The 23,854-nt window shown below is 39.5% G+C and overlaps 2 protein-coding genes across 6 annotated transcripts; both read right to left on the bottom strand.

Moving 5' to 3' along the window:
* Positions 1-3,995: 3,995 nt before the first annotated feature.
* On the bottom strand, positions 3,996-7,439 carry LOC112575464. 2 transcript variants are annotated; one of them, XM_025257346.1, is made up of 4 exons: positions 7,234-7,439; positions 6,944-7,140; positions 5,165-5,454; positions 3,996-4,378 (listed from the first exon to the last, which is right to left on the bottom strand). In XM_025257346.1, exons 3-4 carry the CDS (start codon positions 5,452-5,454, stop codon positions 4,096-4,098), a joined length of 573 nt encoding a protein of 190 aa, XP_025113131.1. In that variant the 5' UTR covers positions 6,944-7,140; positions 7,234-7,439; the 3' UTR covers positions 3,996-4,095. The 2 variants fall into 2 exon arrangements, with proteins under 2 accessions (XP_025113131.1, XP_025113130.1); XM_025257345.1 differs by having other exon boundaries at positions 6,944-7,439.
* Positions 7,440-11,721: 4,282 nt separating this feature from the next.
* On the bottom strand, positions 11,722-16,844 carry LOC112576016 (quinone oxidoreductase-like). 4 transcript variants are annotated; one of them, XM_025258207.1, is made up of 9 exons: positions 16,724-16,844; positions 15,831-15,963; positions 15,162-15,314; positions 14,726-14,889; positions 14,407-14,458; positions 14,033-14,182; positions 13,729-13,830; positions 13,333-13,428; positions 11,722-13,058 (listed from the first exon to the last, which is right to left on the bottom strand). In XM_025258207.1, exons 2-9 carry the CDS (start codon positions 15,948-15,950, stop codon positions 12,897-12,899), a joined length of 999 nt encoding a protein of 332 aa, XP_025113992.1. In that variant the 5' UTR covers positions 15,951-15,963; positions 16,724-16,844; the 3' UTR covers positions 11,722-12,896. The 4 variants fall into 4 exon arrangements, with proteins under 4 accessions (XP_025113992.1, XP_025113994.1, XP_025113995.1 ...); XM_025258209.1 differs by having other exon boundaries at positions 15,831-15,939; positions 16,724-16,838; XM_025258210.1 differs by lacking the exon at positions 16,724-16,844 and adding an exon at positions 16,184-16,331 and having other exon boundaries at positions 15,831-15,939.
* Between the last annotated feature and the right edge of the window lie 7,010 nt (positions 16,845-23,854).

The raw sequence follows: 23,854 nt of genomic DNA, 5'->3' as shown, positions 1-23,854 counted from the left end.
CAGTGTATCGGTAGGGGTGGAGATGTCTCGTGTGAATATTTACCCAAGGTATATAATTTACCCTGGTGTCTATTGCTGAGGTAAGAATGGCTGTGACTTGGCGACTACAGCAGCTACAGCGTTGTAAATGTTGTTCCTTACAATAGCCTGCTTCACACTGTACAACATAGTCTAACAACACGACCGTTTCAGTATGCATCGAAAGATTTTTCTCCCACATATAACTCTCCTCGCGGGGACCAGGTGTTGGGGAGGTAGATTTCGAAGAATAAAGCTTGCTCTGTACAAATACGTGGTCCAGTTTCGACTGAAGTTAAGGCAAATTTATGCGACGGACGTGCAGTTCGTAACCACACCGAGTTTCAGCATGTGAAGCCGGCTTTATCGTCACGAGAGGTTAAATGGCGCCGCCACCCCGTAGGTCAGTGGCTACGTCTCTAAGGGAGGAAACTTGAAAGGTGCATGACACGACGTCCTTATCAGAGTAACTGTCACGTTAAACAACGGCGACTGTTACGTCCAAGGACGATAGAGAGTTTGATTTATCGCCCTCGTTACCTCCCACTTTTTCATTCTTTCATTTATTTATTGGTGGGGGCATTGGTTTGACAACAGTTCTATTTTATCCTCCACTAAAGACCACCACCAATACCACTACCAACAACAATAATAATAACAATTGGTGTGCTCGACTGTGAAATAGAAAGTCGGCAGTTGGAGGCTTATCATGTCCTGCGACTAGAAATATTCCTCTACTTGTTCCCCCAGCAGCAGTCTGGGAAGGTATACGACGACGAAAACAGCGGAGGCGGGGTTTGGAATCTGTCACATGTATGCCATGCTCTAGAAACGGCGAGCCACTTAACTTTTCATTGCTTTTACAGCAGTCGTGCCATGTCACCTTACAATAAGAAAACCAAGAGGGCACAGCAACTCGCTTTCCTTTGAGAACTTGGAATGGGCACAGAAATAAACGGTAGAATGGAGGTCACGGTATTTTAATTTTCTTTGTGTGTAAGGCTTCCAGTAGTCTTCCTAACTTGCCATAATGTCAAGTAGGATTTTCTTCTTCTATTTTTTTATCACCTGACGCCCGGCAAAGTGTAGAGCGAAGTCTTTACCTACGGCAGTCTTTTATGTCAGGTGTGTGAATGCTGGACTAAGTAAGACGTGTAACAGACATGTACAGGTGACGATTGCTTGCACTACCTAACAGACCGTGAATGACAATGACGATACTGTACTATTATTTGAGTGTAGAAACAGGTGTACAGAGGTCTGAGCGCTGGGTGCTTTTTCTTGAGTATGTAAATCATGTAGATGAGACCTACCCGAGCATGTAAATCGCTTAGACAAAATCTACCTAAACGAAGTGTATATGAGATACATGTATAAACAGTGAGTATGATGATATCTACCTGAGCATTTAAATAGTACATACGAGATCTGCCTGAGCATGTAAATAACGTGCATGAAGTTTACCTGTGCATGCAAACAGGCCCGTTCTTAGCCCCCGCGGGGCCCGAGGCAAAGGGCATGTGCGGGGCCCTCACGCTCAATGCACGAACGTTCATGCGCGATAAATCCTCGGTGTCCAGCAGCCTTCTGTCTCCAAGCGCGTCCAGCGAGAATGTGATACGGCTGACTACACTTCCATATGCCTAGTTACCATATCAATCAAAAGCGCGGGGCCCCTTGAAGCGCGGGGCCCAAGGCAGATGCCTCGTCCGCTTGCCCCTAAGCACGGCCCTGCATGCAAATATACGCTAGAGATCTACTCGAAGCATGTAAATATGATAATTACCTGTTCATGTAAATAGGGTGTTCGATACCGACCCGAGTACCTAAGGGCGCAGTGGTTAAAACTAGAGGGATTGAGTAAGTAGTTGTGATTTTAATGATGTTATATGAATTTTGTCAGACACATTTGATGTCTACTGGTAAGTGTGCATTCATGCAACTTCGTGTATGTAAGCGCCTTGAGTAAGCCATTGTTGGTTGGATAAGGCGCTCTATAAATAAACATTATTATTAAAATAATGTATAGGAAATTTACCTGATGTAAATAATGTAGATGAGATATACCTGAACATGTTACTTCCTAAAGGTGAGACCTGCCAAAGAATGTACATCACACAGGTGAGATCTGTCCAGGTATGTCACTCAGACATAAGATCAGGATCAACCACACGATTTTTGTTGTATGAATGTTCATACTTAGTTTTTTCGACATTAAACATGATCACTGGGCTCATCCACTCAGTGAAACTCACAGGAATTTCAATGTCAGGACTTAAGCAATCATTTAATCAGAGTAATTCTTTTATACAAGTGATGTACGATGAACCCGGTGCTTGTAATAGTGTAACTTTTCAATGTACAGGCCTGGGAGGAAAAAGGCGGAAAGAAAAGTAACTGACACTTAGAGAGTAACTTGTAATGAAGTCATACCGGTGAACAGTGGACAGAAGAGAGGAGAGATTACAAAATGATATACTCGCCATCTGCAGGTGTTCAAGCAGTCACTCAAGCAGTCACAGTGCTCACAAACTGGCGACAACCTGGAGCGACAAGCAGAAGACAGGCCAGGTGGTGCGGGTAGTAACTACAGAAAAAAGTGTCGCCTTCAAGACAACCCCCCCCCTCTCTCTTTTTTTTTTTTAACCTACTGATAATATCTTAGTTCCTCGTACCAGTCATGCCTTTGCAATATAATATCTTCCTTCTTCAAGTTGGGTCGAATCCAAGCAGGACACAAAGGTACCAAGCTTCAAAAAATGGTTTAAGAATCATAAAACGAGGTGCATGTTGTTTCTTTGCAGGTGTGTCTCTCTTTGCATTTGTGTTTTGAGACAGTGATCACTGTGTGTGTGTGTTGAGAGTGATCAGGGTGTGTGTGTGTGTTTTGAGATAGTGATCAGTGTGTGTGTGTGTGTGTTTTTTGAGAGTGATCAGGGTGTTGCTTGTTTTGAGAGTGATCAGGGTGTTTGCTTACAACAAAGTACAGTCATAGCTACATGACAGTATGACACTTTCTTTTTCGTCCCAGCAGTTTTATTATTCTAACCAAATAAGACAAATACTTAACAGAGGAACAACTAAAAATTTTACTTCTCGCAATTATTTTTCTAGCCGACATTTTACACGGAAGCTACATACTGTACCCCTAGCCAGGTGATCACGTGCCTGCTGAGGCCTGGCAGTACGGGTGAACTGCATCGTCAGCACATGTTGAACCCAATGCCAGGCAGCACCTTATCGGTGGCGGATGGAGGCGGTGAAGGAAGGGGGTATGTCATAAATCATTGTTTAGGAACAGAGCCACACGCTCTTCGAACGACTAGAAATCACAGACAGACAGGTTAATACTGATTACACAAAGTTCAATTCCTTATTCGCAATAATCAGTGGGGGTTGTCGGTTCTTGTTCACGCCTTTTGGCGCGAGTTAAAGGTGCTTTGCGGTTTGGCTTTGAACAGAAAGGGGGTGAGAGGTGAGTGGGATCGACTTTGCAGCGGTGAACACTTGTCTGCCATAGTATTGGAATAGTATTCTGTTCTGCATGCAGCACATGTTCAGTAACCCTACCATTCCGCCCCCTAAGTCTTCTTGCACCTTCGTGGTGTGAAATCACTGTAGGAAAGTTGTCTTTCAAATCAACCGTTTATGTAGCAATGGACTGCACGAGGCACATGTCATGTACTGTGTTCATATCCATATCCTTGCATTACACGCACGATACTCGTCTAAGACGATGCGATTCGGCAGAACTTTCGTGCATGCATGGAACTGAAATTCTGTGCGTGTGTGTGTGCGCGCGCGCTCTCAAACGAGGGTCGGAAATAGCCTGCATATAGCTGCATATCACGGTCATATTTCTAAATGAAGGTGATTAATCGTTCGACAACGACCGCCATGATGATAACGAATGACGATTGTCGCGATGATGCAATGTAGTGTACATCTGAGATATAAAACAATGATCTTTACCGAAAAATGCTGAGCAGAATCGTTTAATGACAATATAAATTATAAAAATAACTGTCCTTTTTTAAATGATTAAAAAACTCTAAAACAACAGTTTTCTTGGGCGAGCTACCAGTTGTCGGCACCAGCAGCCTCTCGACAGGAAGTGCACCGGGCGAGCACGACTTGGACAGGGTCAGTGGTGTGACCTTCCCTGAGTTCATAGCGCACGCGCGCGGAGTGTGTGGGGCGTGACACGCGGGCCGTCAGGTCCGACATCTCCTGCTTGCTGCTGCAGCGGCGTCCGTGGCTGGCTGCGTGGCAGGACGGACACCTCTCCCAGTGCTGCCGCAGCATCTCGCGACGACACACGCACAGGGGGCGTTGCTGGCTGTTCGTCGGCTTGCTGACCCTGGTAATAAACATAAATCATAACATCAGGGCCGAGTCCTTTGATAAACTTTTCTTTGGCAAGTCGTCAGCAGTCAGGTAACAGGACAAGGGCGTCGATCCTGGGAAAGTGAAAGTACGAGTTATCCAGTAGTCCAAGGAACAAAAGGCAGTAGCAATAAATTTCTTTTCGAGAGCGCACTCGACGACATCCGCCACACGCACAGATTCAAAACCTGAACACGTGGCTTCATATACCAAGAAGTTAACTGACCATTCCCCCAGACATTCAGACACACACATACTTCACACAGGCTTACACATATAAAATGCTTATTATTCTTTGCAGTTATATATGCAATTCCACTACAGTGCGTGAAATGCGTTTAGATATTGTAAAATTGGAAATAATACTAACAATTTTCTACTTTTTGCGCCTTTCATTTTCTTTGCTCGTTACATTCTTTTATATTTTTTTGTATTACTGTTTTCTGGTTGTTACATTTAAAAATAATTTTGTGTATTTTTTTCTTTACACTCTTTATTTGTTACGTTCTTTATTTTTTTTTTTTGTTCATAACATTCTGTTATTATTTGTTTCTTTATATTTTTTTACTTTAAAAAAATGCTTGTTCTTAATGGGTTTCTTTTGCTTTTTATGTTCTTTTTGGGGGTAAATTGACTTTCCAGACAAAAATGAAAACTTAAATATCCTGCCACCAATGACAAGTTCTGGATTAGGTTGCATCTTATATATCATCCGAGTTTTTCTTTCTCTCTCTCTCTTGCGTCTTTAGTTGAGACTGACCTATCAACGATAGCCTTGACCTCATTAGTAGACATGAGCCTAAAGGCAGGTGCTCGGGGGAGGGTGACCCCGTAGTCCTGACTGTAGGCCCAGAGGCGACGACGTAGGAGCGCCGGGACTCGACTCTGCTGAAGGTTCTGATGGCTGTGAAGAGACAGGCAGCCATGATGAGGGTTCAAAGTCACCCCTGGGATGGGCTCAGACCGGAACCGGATGTTGGAGGGAAGGCTGCTGTAGATGTGGCGGATATTTTTGTCGAGCAGATCGTGATACGACACGCTGAAGGCCATCTATATGAAGACACAACTTACGCTGAAGACAATTCTTCTATACATCTGGAGTTTGCTGTAACTCAGTACCATATCACTGATAATAATCACTGAACGTTTTTTTCTGATGATTGGGTATGAAAGATACTTTCCCTAAATTGGGGTAATTATTCTATTTCCGTTCTCGATACACGTTTGAAACATTCCCATGAGCAGAATTCAGAGGTTTCAAACACTGACGTTATCATTGTACATAAAGACTTTTTAAAAAAGCGCCACGAGTCGCCCATAGGACCGAGATATGGAGCTATGTAAGTCAATCTTGTTACTACTACTACATCATGTTTATGTTTCGAATTTTACAGCCAATGGACAGCTCACTATGTACAAAGTCAAGACTTTGATCTCTTTCCGCATGATAATGTTTAAAGCAATTAAATGTGTATCTCAAGAAGGATCAAATGAGGACTAAATTCCGAGAAAAAATATCTTGTGCTGAACTTTACCCAGTTATTAAAACAAAACAAAAAAACAACAAAAAACAAACCTGCATGCATCTAGAGCCTTAACAAACAGAATGAACAGCATAATGTCGTCGATGATTTAAGGTAGTTTTTAAAAGATTTAGAAGAAATAAACCTCATTGAAAAGCTGATATGACCTGGGTCAGTAGAAGTATGAATGGGTAAGAGGGATGAAAAATGTTAACGGACCTGCCCCTGGACAAGACAGAGGATGCAGAAATATATTATATTAGAATACGTAATAAATATATCTTTGATTAAAGGAACAATCTTTTTCCTCGTTCGTATTTGTCTTTTACAGAATTTATTCAATGCTGGCATAAGCAATATCACAATATCAATCATCAATATCAATAAAGTTGATCATTGTCATTGCTATTTCACATAGCTCTAGTCTGTGTAGCAGGTGCCACGCCCGACGACGTGCGATGGTGGCGAGATTCGATCCTACCATGGACAGGTAGGTTACTGTCCTTGGACCCCCACTCCCCACGTTTCTGTCAGGGTCTGTCCACTGCGTCCCCGTAGGCCCTACCAAAACCAGGAGACTCCCACATTCGAGCTGATTCGACTTCGTCTCGCAGATCCCTTCACATATTTCTCTTGTAATTGTTAACTCCTCTTACCAGTTGCCGGGGTGCAACATTTGTGTACCAATCGCGAGTTTTATATATACTTTACATTTGTGAAAACAAGCGTGCAGAAATAAAGGAACTGATATTGCTCTGGTCTCATCCTCTGGGTCATTCAGTAACTTTAGTTGTGCATAAGTTAAAAAAACAAATTATTTTTGCGAAATAGTCAAGCTTTCGAGCGACTTTATAACAAACAGCTTTGGACGGAACAATGGAGGCTTCACATACAAAACTTAAAATGAACGATAACAGCAATTTTTATTTTAAGAAGTAAAGTTCTTAGAAGAAAAAAGATTTAAAAAATGCTTTCTAACCTTCTTTATTATTTTTCGAAAGCATTATAGTACTTACTTTGTCCGCCAAAAAGCACCGTTCTCGCTTGCTAAGATTCAGTTGAGCAGCTGGGAGGTCACCTGCTTGTTATGTTGACAGCTCCTGGCAAAGTTTAAGCCTCCAGCATGTGCTACCTTAGTCACAGGCTGTTTCTTTTCCCTCTATCAGCTCCTTTTAGTCCTCCATACCTTCGTCACCACGAAATTTGATAACGCCTGTGGAAAAAAGTTAAATTTTTCCAGGGTCAAACTTTCCGAATGGTAAAGGGCAAAGGTGAAGATTTTGAGCAGTGAAAGCACTTCATTTACTTCGATCTGTTCGGTGCTGCCCGCCCCCCTTCGTCGGCTGTAAACACTGAAAAAGATAATCTAATCGTAGTCCCCGTGTTGTCCTGTGTGTTTACACAATAATCTGTAGACGGGTGTCTGCTGGGGTAGTTCAAACAGTGCAGTTATCAGCCCACGCTACCTGTCGGGTCTTTGCTCAATGTGGGTGTGATTAACGGTCTCGCCGACTTTCAGGTGGGCTTAATCACCGCTGAGTTTCCTTCTCAACATACTGATTTATGAATAGCAAAACCTTTTCAGGAGTTCACTTCTGTAAAAAATGTTTTCCAAGTCTTTGTGCATGCGTGCTGACTTTGCTCGTCGCCTAATAACAAGGTGATTATTGATGCCAACTTCACACTTTACGATTGTCGAACGGACTGATTGACACTTATATTGAACACACCATTGAAATACTTTCTTTTAGAGGGATTGGCTATGCTAACCCCAATGGACAATGATTCGTTGTTGTAAGAAAGTTTGTTTTCTTAATATGAAGTCTATGACTTTATAGTATGTCTTTATTTCCTTCATGAATAAGAAACCAGAATAAAAATACACAAAAAGCTATTCCTGTTCCCAAAGCAATATATACATAGATATCGAAACGAGACATACAGTTGTCTTTTCTTCACTTCCAGAAGTTTATTTGATCATGTTAAAGATCTTCTCTATACTGTAAAATATGTTTTTGTAGTCTATTCTGGTTTTCTGACATTTCGCTTTACGAGATTGTCTTTAATTTTGCTCCATGAACTTTCTAAGACTACCATCGTGTTCATGAATGTTTCTTTGAGGCAAAGAATTGACAGCCATTCAATTAAAACACAGCTTCACACAAAGTGTTTAAAATCGTTTCCACCTGGCCACGAGGTGATGCTGTGCTATGGTGCCCCCTGCATATTTGTTATGCTTTAGTCTATATGTCATGTTTATTTTGAGTATATATTTTGTATAGCAGAGAAGTTTACGAAGTATACAGATGTGACAAAAGCCCCATGAAACAGACAGACCTGCTTACCTTGGTTCAAGGCAAGGAGTATTCTCAACTGATATAATATTTGTAACAAACCGAAGTGCATTGTTAGCTCACTCAACAGCACTATTTATTTATTTATTTATTTATTTTTTGTCTCTCGGTGCATTTTTTTTTTTTTGGTCAATGTGCATACTGCGAAAGGCACGTCAGGTTCTTGATAACCCCACAGGTGATTAAAAAGTTGAGAAGTTGACGTAGGTCCCACCCGGGGGAGATATAACCGGCACGGCACCCGGCCAGCTTTGCGCGCGCAAGGCCGTCGTTCACTTGAAGTGTCCGTCTCGAAGGGCGGGATTAAAAGGACGACAGACACAAGAAAGCCACACTAACGTTCGCTCATTTTCTTTCGATGGTTTGGCTTTCAATACATTTACATATTTATTCAGGAGAAACAACCCTGAGCTTCGAATGACAAGTCAAGTCGTCCACTTGCTCAACAGTTATTATTTAATTATTTTTGAAGAGCGTTTCATCGCAGAAATATGTGGGCACAAAAGACAGTCAACTCCAAGATGACATCAGCGTCCTCATAGCCGGGACGACGACGACGACGACGACAGCGCATGACAATGACGTCACAGATCGGCGGACCGTTTGGCGATTTCTCGATCATCGCATCTGCAACGCATCAGCCGGCAGGCACACTCGCTAGGCACTGACAATGCCGACATCCCACCCCTCGATGGATGGCGAGGAAGATCGATGCAAAATTCCTGGTTCAGGAAACTGGACACCGTGAAGTAACCATGTATCGACCATAACATTGTCTTCCTGGCGCCGACAGGATTTTGTTATGAAAAGATCGTGGACAGCCTTTCTGTGTCCGGGTAACAACGACACCTGACTACAACACAGGGAGAACAGACTGTGTTCACAGACTTTGACTCAGTGTGCGCCAGTTGAGACAAAAAAAACAAAAAAACAACAACTAATTAGCTATCCAAGTTCGAGGAATCTTACATATCACACAAGTGAGTCAGATATCTTGTTCGTTCACTCCTCTACCTCCCTTCCCGACCCTCAACAGACTCTGTGTTGTCCATGATGACTTGTTGTGTTACGTGCAGACCTACCTGGGACTAACGAATGTTGCTGGCACTTGTTAAATTAACCGTTAATAAAGCGGAAAGTTTGGGCAAGTTTGAACTTTATTCAATCACCTGGGTGCCAAAAGGACATGGCGGACCTGGGAATCTCGTTCAACAGGCTGACTAACTGGAATATCCGGCACATCTACTCTGTCCGTCCGAGGCCGGCGTTTATCCCTGCACCCAGGCAGCATGGAAGGACGTCCCAGTTCGTGCCCGTGACGCTGGAGGAGCGGTATCCACCCAGGTTCTACGACTACTACCCGGCCTACCAGGTGGGCCTCCCGCGCGCTCCAGCTTTCGACCGGTTCACGGCAGAGAAAGTCCGCGAGCTGGTGGAGCGATTGCGGAGGCCCATTGCTTGCCAGCAGAAGATCGAGTCGTTGGGGTTAGGTCAAGGACGCGAGCGCAAGGTCGTTCGCTGGAGGAGCCCCACCGCCACGTCCTTGAACTCCCCTGCCGCTGCAGAACAGTCGGATGCAACGACTGACCCGACGGTGGTAGAAACTGACGATGGACCGACGATCGAGCTGAAGGTGGATATAAAGGTCAAGGACGGGAACAAATGTCACGACAACGATAAGCACTGCGAGGTGGAAAGGGGTCAAACGTTGGAGGTCAAAAAGCGGCCAAAGGGCAAGCCGGGTGAACGTTCAAGGTTCAAGAAGGACAAAAGGGGCACAGCGGCGTTCGCCAAATTGCCGCAGATCTACCTCCTACCGCAGAAGGAACTCAAGCGCCCCCTGAAGGCGAAAGTGTTCGTCCCTCTTCCACCCATTCAGCAAAAACGTGATTAATTCTGCACAACAGACGCGTTATCGGCGTGGATTGTGGATTGTGGTAAACATACAAAAACAACAACCAGGTAATGCTTGAAGTATTACCTACTGTTACTTGGCTTGTTTCACAAGAAAAGTGTCTTTGTGGTAATTGTTACCTTTGTAGGGGAGGCGGGCGCGAGGAATTCGGAGTATCCGGATGTGTGTGGCCAAACGAGATTTGAACAGAAGACCTTGCACTGGTGGCCGACCTCCTTAACGTATTACCACATTACTAGTTTGCATTGATTTTATTCTCCTCTCTCCCGTCTTTCTCAGGTAACTGTCTTCAGCAATTGTGCGTGCTTTCAAGGAGAAAAAAAAAAAAAAGCGCCCAAACAAACAAAGATTGCGCCATCTCAGATGTTGTTAGAAGATGTTTAAATCAGGATTTCATTTCCGTTGAAGATTTAAACACACCCAGAAACTTTTGGAACTTTTGTTGTTGCATGTATTATTAATTGTTATCGTTGGATGTTCATTCAGAGACCCAGGCAGCGCTACAGTAATAGCTGTAGTGTACTTAATGTTTCTATCGACCCTCTTTCTGCCATCAAATATATATAACAATAACAACAAAAATAATTGAATTTGAAGAGCGCATTTCCCGGTGTGGAGGCGTGCTCAATGCGCTGTACATTAGAAACTACAAAAGACCGACGGTCAACATACAGGAGATATAAGGGTCATCAAATGGATGTCACCATGGCAACCATGAATGATTTGTCTGAAGTTATATACATATAAAAAAGCGGCCCGGTGGCGCAACGGTTAACGCTGTTAGCGCCTGTCACCAATACAGTGAAGGTTGGCTGCCCTGAGTTCATTTCTCGTCTCGGGCACGCTGTTCTTTCTCTGCACGTGGCATCTGTTTACAGGGCTGGCCGCCCTCCGCCAAGGACGGTCCCAAGCCCGGCTGAAAAAGGAGGAGGGTTGGGCGTGGGGCCAGCACCCCCACCCCGTAAAACAAATCCTTGCTACCGAAACATCGACAACAGTTAAGACTGTAGTCGATGGCCTATGCCCCAGGAGGGGTGAAAGGGCCTAAAAAAAAAAAAAATAATAAAAAAAAAAAAATATACATATAAACCAGATGAGTGAGCAGCGAAGTTCGGTAACTGTATTTTAGAGTTTATTTCTATGCAGTTTTTATTAAACTAAATTTTATAGTAAGCTTTCATCCATTTTGAACTTTTTATAAATTTATCCCAGAGAATTCTTATCATGTATTGTATTTTGAGTTTGCAACTCCCATAGAGACTAGTCTGACAGTCTATGATTCTCATGGCCTTGGTCATAAGCTCATATACCCCTGGGCAAGATCACCCCAATATATGATCAATAAATTCAGGGTGTGCTTACTGCTGTTTGTGCTGGATATTAAGGTTGTCTAGACTCCTACATTACACTTTAAGCACAACTGATAAAATTCTGAAGAAAGTTTTCTAGATATGGTGTGGGCAATGCAATCTGACATTTTCAAGCTTGCAGGGTGGTGAATAAGAGGCAAAGAGAGTTACAAGAATTTCTTTTACAATATTTTATTATCCAAACAGTTGTTTAATCATATAAATCATTATTCTCTCACAACTCTTTAGCACTAGATTTCTCACAATGTCACCCATTAAACACTTGCAAATTAGTCACATTACATAAATTTGTCGTATGTTTCGACTAGATTTCTTCAGGAAGATAAATCTTCTACATGACTGTGAAGCGAAGCTGCAATGCAGCAAGTGAATCAAAGATAAGAAATATTTAGATGCTTGAAAAAATATCTTGTCATCCTTTGATACTGTGGTTTACAAAACTGCTTATTATGCTTGCAGGAATTTACATAAGGACTATCACGTATCTGCTAGTAATGCATTTTATTAACAATTCTATTTTAAGAAACTAAATAATTTTTTTTCACATTGATTAAAAGCTGAAACTCTAGCACAATAACATCTGTTTATGTAGACCCCACCCCATGCAGACATATAATCCTGATCAATCACAGAATAACCCTTAACTAATATCTATATTAAATGAAATAAAGTACCATCATATATATAACTTGGTAATATCAAAACATAATTGAGGAAATCATTCTTTCATCTAATAAGAATGCCTCTAGTCCATTAAAAAAAAGTCTTACTGCATTGTTGCTCTCAATGTCTACACAGCAGAACTGCACAGAATTAACTAAAATTTGTCATTCAAACCACACATCATCACCATCATAACCCTGTTCCCCCCCAAAAAAAAAACCAAAAAAAAACAACAACAAAAAATTGTTGCCCATAATGAAGGCCCATTATACACAGTAAAACAAACAAATACACAATTCTGTATTCATACATAATCTGGTACAGCCAAGTACACAATCTACTCAAATGGATAACACTTTTTCTTGGGTAACTAAGCAAGATTTATATGTAACATAAATTTTGTCTTTAGAAATATTATCATCAATTGCAGTCTTATTCCACTGTTAGAATATTACAACAATATTTAGAAAGCTCCATCCAGCCAGATAGGAAACAAATGGAGTGCTGATTTTATTAGTCTATACTATGTGATGGTGATTTTTTAAATCATGCACAAAGATAACCAGAAAAAGAAAATCTTGATGGTCCAACCTGATTGGAACAATGGTAATTTTTGCACCAGCCCTGGAGTCATGCTGGCAATTACAAAGCTTCATAAGCCTCAACTTTAAAAAGTTAGCACCAGTTTACCAAGGGTTCCAGAGTTGTTGATGACATCAATTTGCGCTTGTGCTGCTTGCTCCAGCGGATATTCCTTTCCCACATGAGGCTGCAACCATCCAATTTCCATGCCTGCCTCTACATAGGCATGCATCTCCTGCCATTCAGGCTAAGAAGAAAAATATTTTTATGCCATGGCACATTCACATCAATTTGCGCATTTTGACAGAAAAGAAGAAATTTTATGCAGGCGCACACACACATGCACACACCCTTCTGCTGTCACAACAAAACTGGAAGATCCATTTACAGGTATTCCTGAAAACATCTAGTCTGTTTCATTTTCTCTTAATGTATGAAAACCTGTAAATCATTTCCTTATCATCAAAATAGACAAACCACTCAACACTGAAGTGAAAATTATGAGAAAATCTGAAACTCACTTCAGTTGCACCTGGCAACATCATGCCAAGAATCTGACTCTCCTTGGCCATCGTGAGACGAGGATTGATTTCAATGGTACCACGGCACCCAATCACCTGCCAGTGAAAACTTATTCAGTTTTATCTCCTCTTTTATTCAAATACTGGAACATGCATGCATTAGAGAATAATGACAATAATGATTATTTTTCACTGTAATGTAAACATGTGTGTACACATTGGGGAAAAAGGCAGTATAAAGCCATTTTTTTTTAAGGAGATTCTTATTTTGATGTTTTCTCCATAGGGAAATAAAACATCTTGTTTTCAGTTAGCAAGATGTAGAATTATGAGAAAAAGAGTAATTGCTCTGTCATTTTGTAAATTCCTTTTACAACTCCAACTTTCAGCACTGACCACTACGCGTCCTTTTTGCTTGATTATTTCAAGGTCACGCTGGAGATTCACGTTAGACAACATCTCCAGGATGACATCTGGACCCTGACCTTCTGTTGCTTCCTGTGCAGCAAAAAAGATTAATCACTCAATTAGAAAAAAAAGGAATATTATACTATAACATTAAGTTAAATACACATTTATCTATATTTATATAATATCAGAAATGCATTTCTAGCAAGCATCATACCAACCAACATCACCCCCCAATAAAAAAAAAGGTTTGTGAAAGACTGTAAAGTTGAAAGAATAAGAACAACATTACCAGAATCTTCTCAGTATATCCTTCTTCTCGGTGGTTGAAGGCTTCCACTGCTCCATTGTCTTTGACCAGCTGCAGTCCTTCTGGAGTTCCAGCGGTTCCAAGAACACGCAGTCCCATGGCTTTTGCAATCTGAACACTAGCAAGTCCTACCTGGCAATAGATATTTTTTGGTATCATTTTTAAGTCTTTTGGTATTAAGCACATGTGGAAAAGAAAATTATCCTGCATACAGAAAAAGATGCAAGAACTATGAAAAACTTAAACATTTTGTGAAGATCTATACATCTGCATGTGTGACTAGAAAAAGGCAGAAAAAATTAAATAAAGAGATGGTTACCATAGGGTAGATAAGGAAACAATAAAAAGAATCTTACTGCTCCACTTGCTCCATGAATGAGCACTGTCTCTGCTGGCTTTACTTTTGCTCTGAAAAGGAAAATGCCCCATTTCCTCAACATATTCTCTGTTCACTTTCGTTATTAATTGAATAAACCAATATACTACCAATAACAAATAAGTCTTGTTCATGAACATTGCTAGGTTATCTTTCACTTGCGTTTTATATGGTACTTTACTTTTATAGCATTGTACTTTGCATTTGTCATTCTGATCAAGAGGAAACTAATACAATTTTTATATTTATTCAAGTTTTTAGCAGTATGACCAAACATATTCATGCAACAGTTTGCTCACGTGTGCACCAATGAGCGATAAGCTGTGTAGTAAGGCACCCCAACTGCTGCCCCTTGCGAGAAAGTCAGTTTGTCTCCAAGATGACCAGTGAAAAGAGCATCTGAGACTGCATATTCACTGTAAGCTCCTGATACACTACGAACAGAGTAAGCTCTATCCCCTTTCTGGTTACAAAGCAAACAAAAAAAAAACATATAAGAACTGATAGGAGTGGGGTACATGTAAAGTGCATGAATATGTAGTGTGTGTTTCTCTCTTTGTGAGGCAGGAACTTTTAATGTGTCCAATATGTCCTGATGATGTGGCACCAACTGTGAAATTTTAATGACATCATTTTTGAGCTGTGTACATTGTGGCATGTTAGCAATTAATTCCAGACATAAACAGAGACATAAATAAATTTTTGCTTTGCTAAGTTTGTGGTTTTTCACTGTACCTTGAATTTTGTGACTTTCTCGCCAACTGCTTCAACTATTCCGGCTGCATCAGAACCAGGAATATAAGGAAGATTAGGTTTACGTGCATATGTTCCATTGCGGATGTAGGTGTCAACTGGGTTCACCCCTGATGCTTTTACTTTGATCAAGACCTGGAAATGTACAGGCATTGTGCATTGCATTAATTCACTAGGTAATATTTAATATATATTACACACTAACTGCCGTAAGAGAGTGAAGTGTGATTCATCATGCCCTGGGCATGACAGGCAAAGACCTTATATGATCTGCCTGTTATTTTCCCTGCTAGTCATCTTCAGGTCAGAGATCAAAAACACTACCTACCAACTTTAAAAGATAAGAAATTTTTTTTTTCTATAATTGAAGGGGCCTAAGTAATGACAAAACCTACAGTAAAGACACAATTTTGCTTAAAATAAAGATTAAATCAAAATTAATTATAGGCAGCAATTTATATCAATGTTTATCATTAACTATTTAAAGTTAAAAGTTTCTTGTGCATCCTCCAAGTCAAATTAGGGTTTCTGATTATATGTTTCAAAATGAACCATAGAGAGTCAATATAATGGAAACTGTTGGTTTGAAGGAGCATACTGCATACCCATATATCCTACCTGTATCCTACACTCCCCAGAGATTTCACTTACCTCGGTGTCCTTCGGAATCGGAATTGGTACATTTTCTAGCTTGAGAACCTCTGGGCCACCCCACTCATGCACCCGTATTGCTTTCATAATGCCGTTTTTCAAGTGGTGACTAAAGCGCATGAAAGTAAATGGTCTGAAAGGATTATTCAAGAAAAAACATTCCGGATATGCACACTATAAAGCATAGTCATACTTGACATTTACATTATAATAGATGCATCATCTTTATATCCGGCTTCTACGTAATGTCTAAGATTTCTTTTATCTGCAAATTAATTTGTATTAGAAATCCGGATATCATAGGAAAAGCAAAGCTGTAAACTCTTACACAGCCTGGATAGTTTTATATCTACCTGTGATAACAGCTAAGTCGATTATGAAACAAGGTATCTTAATACTTGATGCAAAAGCGCACACGGTAAACTGGCCTTGGATACACGTGTTCGCTCTATATAGGCAATGACCTATGCTAAAACGCTGATTCACTGTTGCTCTGCAGAACTCTTAGTCTGTTTACATGATATACTGCATCTGTACAGGTACGTGTGTCCTCGATCGTTAACGGTAAAAAAGAACGTTCCCCCCAAATCATTGCACCAGTAGCCATTGTTAGTACATGTAGTACACCAAAATCTGCGGGCGTGAGGGTAGGTGGTGTTGCAATAATATATTTTAAGGGATATGCAGTAAAGCGGATACAGGAGAATGTGCATGGACGTATAGAGATGTCAGTTCGTGGAATGTGTAAACATTATTCGCAAGAGAAAGGTTTTTTTTTTTCAAGATGTAATGGCAAAACAGAAATCCAATAAATGTTATTAACAGTAATAAAATAAATTAATTTATAAAATAAGAAAATCACTATAATAGCATCTTAACAAAATGCAACAAACCTTGTGGAAAATTGTGTATGCGTGTGATTACGAGCTGACCTTTAAACCCGCAGCGTAGTCTACCAGAGTGATCTCTCTTTGGTGGCCTTGACAACTCCCCTCCCTCGCGACGTTCATTGATACACTAGAAAATTATGATAAATGCTTTTTTGTTTGTTTGTTGAGTTGCTTCTAGTCAATCTTCATAGTTTAGAAAACATATGAACTGTTTAGCGCTGACAGTAGGGTGTAGACACCATATATATATATCGATCGTCTCTGGTCTACGTCGGAAAATAAAAACTCAAGTTGTTATAGGCGTACAGCACGTGTAGTTTCTATAGGTGAATAATTAATAATAATAATAAAATACTAAAATCAGGGGAACACTTATAAAATATATAGAGTCTAGCTGCTTTTCGTAACACTAAGAGGGACGATCAAATGACCACGGTCCATCAGCGATAAACTATAGCATCGCCGTGCAATAACGTGCGTCATTATAGCCGGCAGGTCATTCTTTCTTTCCAGTCTCCCAACTTTTGTTCTTCGCCCAAGCAGCACGGGATAAGGAGATAATCTGATATAGACTGCGAACAAAAAAAAAAAAAAAAAAAAGCCACAATTTATTTTAAAAGTCGATTCATACGTCAGTGATTATAGTGATCGACCCACTTTAACTGCCTACAATTTACAATTGTCTGCAACCAACCTATGATATGCTTATATCCTAAGCAATAAAATTCAATTATCTGATAGAGTACACTTTGTAGCTACACCGTCAAAGTTAGATCTTCATAGCAGCATAACAGTTAAAATAAAAATGCCCCAGCAAATTACATTGTCAAACAATTGTCTTCTACCTTCATGTGAAAGAAAGGAGTGCTCTGCCTATTTTAGAAAACGGTGTAGGTTTGTATAAGCATCTTGGTAACATATACACACGTGACCACACTCTGCTTTATTTATAAATGAGGCGATTGTGCTAGTTCTGTCAAGTAGCAGACTATCAACAAGTTGAAAAAAAAAGCAGACATGAGAGCGCTCTAAGTGGAAGTGCAAAAATAATTTACCTTTACAGGTCTATGCTCAGCTTGCCTCTAGGTAGTATGCCCAGTTAGCAGTTCTAAATAATTATGTGAGCTAGCATTTAACCATGTGCTAGGTTGTCTCTCCATTCTTTATTCAGTTTATTTCCCAGTCATGCAAATGATCAAAATATACAAGAAAAATAATTTTATTTACTGATACTGAAAATAATTCAGTACATGAAGGTTCATATAAGTACATGAAAATGAATGTATCCAAATTACATCACATAAGACAAAAGTTTGATGTTCTGTTGTAGATGGATTCTTGATAAAGTAATTACATACGTCAACACACAGTAGCTATACAAAGGTGGTGTATGCACCCCAAATTTTATTTCAAAGAAAATCTTTCTCAATTAAAATTGGTATTTTTGTTTCCTAACTAAAATATAATCACAAATGTGTGACTTGAAAAAATCTTGCAATAACAACAATAGTTGCAGCTGTCCCAGAGTCACAAGTCATCTACAATTAGACAATTATATGACAATACCCATCTTTTCAACCTTCAACCAAACTGAAGAAATAAAAAAACTAACTAAAACATATAAAAATCATCTTCTATTACTTCGTGTAAAAATACTCCTTGAAGATGGCAAAAAACCCATACTTGCAGTTTTTTTGTGTGTGGTAAGGGATAAAAATAATTTATTCAAGTATGAATTCTGACAAGACAGATATGTGGCTTGACATGTGGCCATAGTTATGAAGCACAAGTTATTTCCCCAAACTAAAGGAATAGCATCTTGTTTTTGTTGTTACAATGCAATGCTGATACCCCGCAAACACTACTTCCTGTTTCCTTACCCCAGGGTATCTTTGCCCCCTCCCCCCTTTATAATCACTGCTCCAGGGGTAAAATAGCATCAGTGAGGTTTTGACACCACATCATAGCTTTGGAAATAAGATGCATATCCTCGAATTCTCCATGTTGCCCCAGGGCAGAGATTTACCTCAGCCCCTGGTGGCGTCCATAACAACTGTATGCTGTGACGTTTTAGACTTACAGTCCGATAAGCTGTGAGGGACTTATCTTCTCAGAGGTTCCTAAGATATCACATGGGTAGAATGTCAGACTGTGTCTTTTCAGAACTGGGGCAGATCTGATGGTATTAAAGCCTAGTCCTTGTTACCAAGATTGTGGGTCATGCACATATGATTTCTTTTTGGATGGGGCACCCGTTTACGGGTCTATGGACTAGTTTTCATGCCTCTGCTGCTGAAGATGTAAAATAGCAGCAGCAATTGGTGTTTTGCGCTGAGCCAGAAACTAAGGCTATCTCATGGCAAGGTAGCCAGCCCTGTAAATAGATGCCACATGCAGATAAAGAATAGCATGCCCAAGACAAGAGCTGAACCCAAGACAGCCAACCCTCGATGTATTGGTGACAGGCACTGTTGCTCCACTGGACTGACCTAGCAGCAGCAATCACTACAACTAGACCTTTGGGTACAACTTGCACTAGAAAGCTCTATTTTCAGTAATCATGCTTCTTATGGAAGTCAGAGGCACAAGAAATAGTCACATCCAGAAGACTGGCTGAAAACTTTATGATGTGATTTTACAAGAATCCTGAAAGACTAGATGCAACTGAAAACCTTTAACATATTGATTTGTATACATGTACATCATTAAAATTTATACATTACTAAGTTCAAAGAACAACAAATGTAACAACCACCATAATTCAAAACAAGTCGCTTGGATAAGCAAAGGAATCACATATATAGTTCCAAAAACTTCAAAGCGACTTTCAAGTGCCATCACATGTTCATTCTTTTAAAAGTTATATAACATTATACCTCTTAAGTACCAGAATATCAGAATATATAGCATATCAGTATAAATAATTGCCTTACTAAATGTGGCAAACAACCGTTTCATAAATTTATTATAGTGTAAACAGCAACACCTATTATGAACTGGGTAACAGAGTTAACACATTATGAGCTTAAATGTTCTCATGAAATATCTTCTGTGCAAGAGATTTGTTTCTGAGGCATCCATGAAGTTAATCTCTCTTCAAATTAGAACACATTGCACAGCCCGAGACTGTTAAGGAACCACTACTAAAAAAAGATTTGTAAAAAAAAAATAAAAAGCAGTATGCAAAAATGCATCCATATTAAAACTTTAACAGGGTATATAAAATTCATACTTCAGCAGCAAAACTTAGACTCAGTCAGGTTATTTTAACTTAACTTGTTTCAGGAGCAAAGAGCTCTGTCTAAGAAAATCCATCCATTTTCAGGCTTCCGAAAGGTGAAAAAAAAAAGGCGAAGTTAGTCCTTAAACCATATAGTTGCTGGGGTGTGAGGAATCTTGTTGGCAGCTTTATCGTGAGGGCAGTGCCCATCTCTCCCTTGCTGCTTTACCTTCCCAAACCCTTGCAGAGCCAGGTCAACTATGGGAAGTATGCTGCACCCCATGCATATCCAACCCAACTGAGTGTGCATTTAGTCTCAGAGGGTGCCTATCTAGATGTCCATCTTGTCTACCTGTCTCCCATTTGTGAAAAAGGTTTAAATGAAAACAACTCCCATGTTATATTCATAACACACTGCTGTGATAATGTAAGGATAAAAACAGAGTAACAAAATCTCCTATCCAAAATTTAGTAACCACTTGAATGATAACTGTAGCAGCACCAAAACAACAGCAGAAACAAACCTTGCAGCTTAACTTGCATTACACTACTCTGGCATAAAGTTGCTACAGACAATGACCACTTCTTTTGACTGGCATGTGCCGCCAGTGAAATATTGTCATCCTTTGATCTGAACTAATCAGCAGCTGATATTGCAACCACCTTATGCTTTCATCATCTCGGAAATTATCTCCCTTTCCTAGCACCAGATAGCTCATTCCCAAGGCAGATAAATAAAAAGTAAAAATATGCCATACCACCATTGGTACAAGAATAGTACATTACCTCTAATATAAGGTCAAGTGACCTAATTATAAAGTTTTCCTGTGTAACTTCATTCATCAATTTGAGTTGTGTGACCAGAATGATAGCACTGCGGGTGTCTGGTTGGAAAACAAATGTGAAAGTGCAGAAGTAATGTTCTTAGATTATATCGATTTAAATAACGTAGTTTGGGTGTAATCAATTAGCAACCAAATGCACATGTAATTAACTAAAAAAGTATTTTGTAATTTTGTAAAACAAGTATTGCATTTTAAACATAAAGCAACCAAAGATACTTTTGATTAAGTCTAATTTCATCTACAGTTATGACAGACATGCGTTGTGTGTCGTAATCCCATGCCTTAAGGACAGACAGATGTTGCTCTGCAGGACATGTACTGATGATGACAGTTTAGACAGAGCTTCAAACAGTCCAAACTCCGTACACCCCTCCCACCCCCCAAAAAAATGAAAACAAAAACAAAAAACTTGTTACTTGCTGACCTTTAAGTTCCAGCACAAAATGGCTGCAACTGTTGGCAGAATAGACAATTTTTGCAAATATTGATTTGATTGCTTGTTCTTTTTTCAGTGTTTTTGTAAAAGTATAAAAACAGCAAGTCGAAAGAAGCACATACAATAAAAAGTCTACCTTCCAAACTTCCACTTCTGGTAAACAAAGGATTGGATTCATGTGGTTAACATTAATATATTTCACGCTTAAAAAAAAACTAGACAGATTTTTGCACATAATGCATAGTAGTCAAATGATAAAGATGTATATATATCTCAGGAAACATTAGACATCGTCATTCTGCATGGGTTTTGAAAGTTTTGACTGAGGAAGTACATATGTTTTATATTTACAAGTATTTCAAATTAGCATAATATGAAATTGACTGTTTGAATAGTAATAATTTACTTTGCCCATTTTGACTAGTGCTTATATTTGACAGTGAAGGACAAAATCATCAACCATTCTTGTCACATTTTGATTTTTGTACTCTCTCCTGAAAGGCACATTTTTTTGTGAAGGAAACAGGCATTGTTATGCTTTGATTGCTTGATGGTCTTTTAAACAGGTGAACAGAGTGATACTGAGAAAAAAAACCAATGATGTGGATTTAAGTGGAAATGATATGATATCCATTATCCAGGCATCAAAAAATAATTACTCTGGAAATTAAGCTGATCACAACTTATGAAAAACTGAAAACAAGTAACAACCAATCCATGGATCAAAATTAAATAATTAAAGTTTTATAAAATTAATAAATATTAAATTAAAGAAAAATATCACACCCTTACCACAAGCTAGGCATGATATTCACATAACAGTCCATATAACTTTTGTTGCTAAACAGTCCTCAAAAGGCCAACATGAATCCTGATGCTGCACACAGATTCTTGATATTTTAACAGTTCAAAAATAATTGAAATGTTATTGATAATGTACAAAATACAGTGATTTATTTACAAACTGCTTAAACTTCATAATTAGGATTCTTGTAAAGCTATGTCAATTTTTTTAAATCAGTGGTTGGCACTGCCATAAGTTCCTGCCTCTTCTGCTTGTGAGATGTGGAGCTTCTCATAGCTACCTGCTGACAACAATCTCCAGTAGCTGCGTGAAAAGAAGAACAACTGAAAGCCCCATTTCCACGTCATGAAACACCAGACACTTGCCACATAGTAGCCTTCACCAAAGATAACCAAACCTGTCAAAAGTCAACATACAAAAAAGATTATAATTCTTTCATGTTTGTAACCACCTGAGTTATATAAGATGTATCAGAGCCTTTATTTTTAAAATTAGCACATTTAGTCAGTTCATCCAAAAATTATATGCCAGATATATTACAAACTGACCACAAATGGCACTCACAGTCCTTGTGACATATGCGAGATAACCACACTTCAAACTGTAATTACCTATCTTTCCCACTGATATCTACATCATCTATATTACCCACGCCCAGGCCTGAAGCCTGGGGGTAACAGTGGGGAGATGCTGTATCTTGGCCACTGGATTTTTCACTTCTTTTCTTTTTCCTTTAAAGAAAGGTTGACGTAACATTCCTCACTCTGGTGATTTTTTTCTATGGAGAGGGGTCCTATTTGTTTGATCCTTTAATGTCATTTTTGCTCATTTACTAACCACTCCTGTGTAAACTACACTATGTTGAAGTAGTGGTGTAGATTCTAGTGCACTTGTCCTCATGTGTGCAGTCTATATTACATTACTGAATGAAATGTGGATAAACACTGGGAAAATAATTTACGATTACAATTACAAGGGCCTGTAGAGGTCATCTGCCCTGGGGCCCATGCTGGCTCTTGGTGGCCCTGCCCACACCCCCACCTTTCTCTATAAGTATATCTAATTACTAAGCAATGCTGATACACTGAACAAATTGTATGTAAAAGTAAAAATTGCAAATTATAAAATAGATCTGAGGTAAAATTTTTTACCCGAAGATATCATGTGAGCACATGGTTTCATCAACACTATTATACTAGATACTTTGACCACGTAGCCTACTGGTGTAAGAACCTTTTGCAAACATTTGTCCTTGTTTAAGCCAAGTACACTAAAATCAAATGTCTTTTCTCTGAATTGTGTCATACAATAATCAACACACACGAACTCTTTACAAAGACAATTTTAAAATGATCTAGCAAAACAAAAGCAACTATGTGATCTATTGAGATCTTCTCAGTAAGCTAGTCTTTTTGTCTGGTTTAATTTTCACCATATTTCTAAGAAGCCTTCTTAGGCATTATTGTTATTAAGTAGTCAGGTCTTGTATTAATCGTAGGTCCACAACTTACAGCTTTGTAAAGTGTATACAGTGCAAAGGTCAAGAGGCTTCAAGCAAATTTGTCACAAGAATTAACAGAATAGATAACCTGATGAGCTGGAGTGCTGAATTAAGAACCTCATGACCCACTTTATCGGCTAGATCAGATTATACACCTGTACTAAGGAAAATTCTTAGCCCAGGAAATTTATACAAATGATGCACACCTCTATTCCTAGCAGTGAAGTAAATGTATTGCTGTTTTACCTTGATGTTCTGTTATGGCAAGAACAATATATGTAACAAATCCACAGACCCCAGCAAGCTGCACAAAACATCCCAACAGCA

This window comes from Pomacea canaliculata, linkage group LG11, assembly GCF_003073045.1.
Source record: "Pomacea canaliculata isolate SZHN2017 linkage group LG11, ASM307304v1, whole genome shotgun sequence".
In the NCBI taxonomy this organism is placed as follows: Eukaryota; Metazoa; Mollusca; class Gastropoda; order Architaenioglossa; family Ampullariidae; genus Pomacea; species Pomacea canaliculata.
Note: the sequence above shows the minus strand (reverse complement) of the source record. Positions and strands in the feature narration are given on the sequence as shown.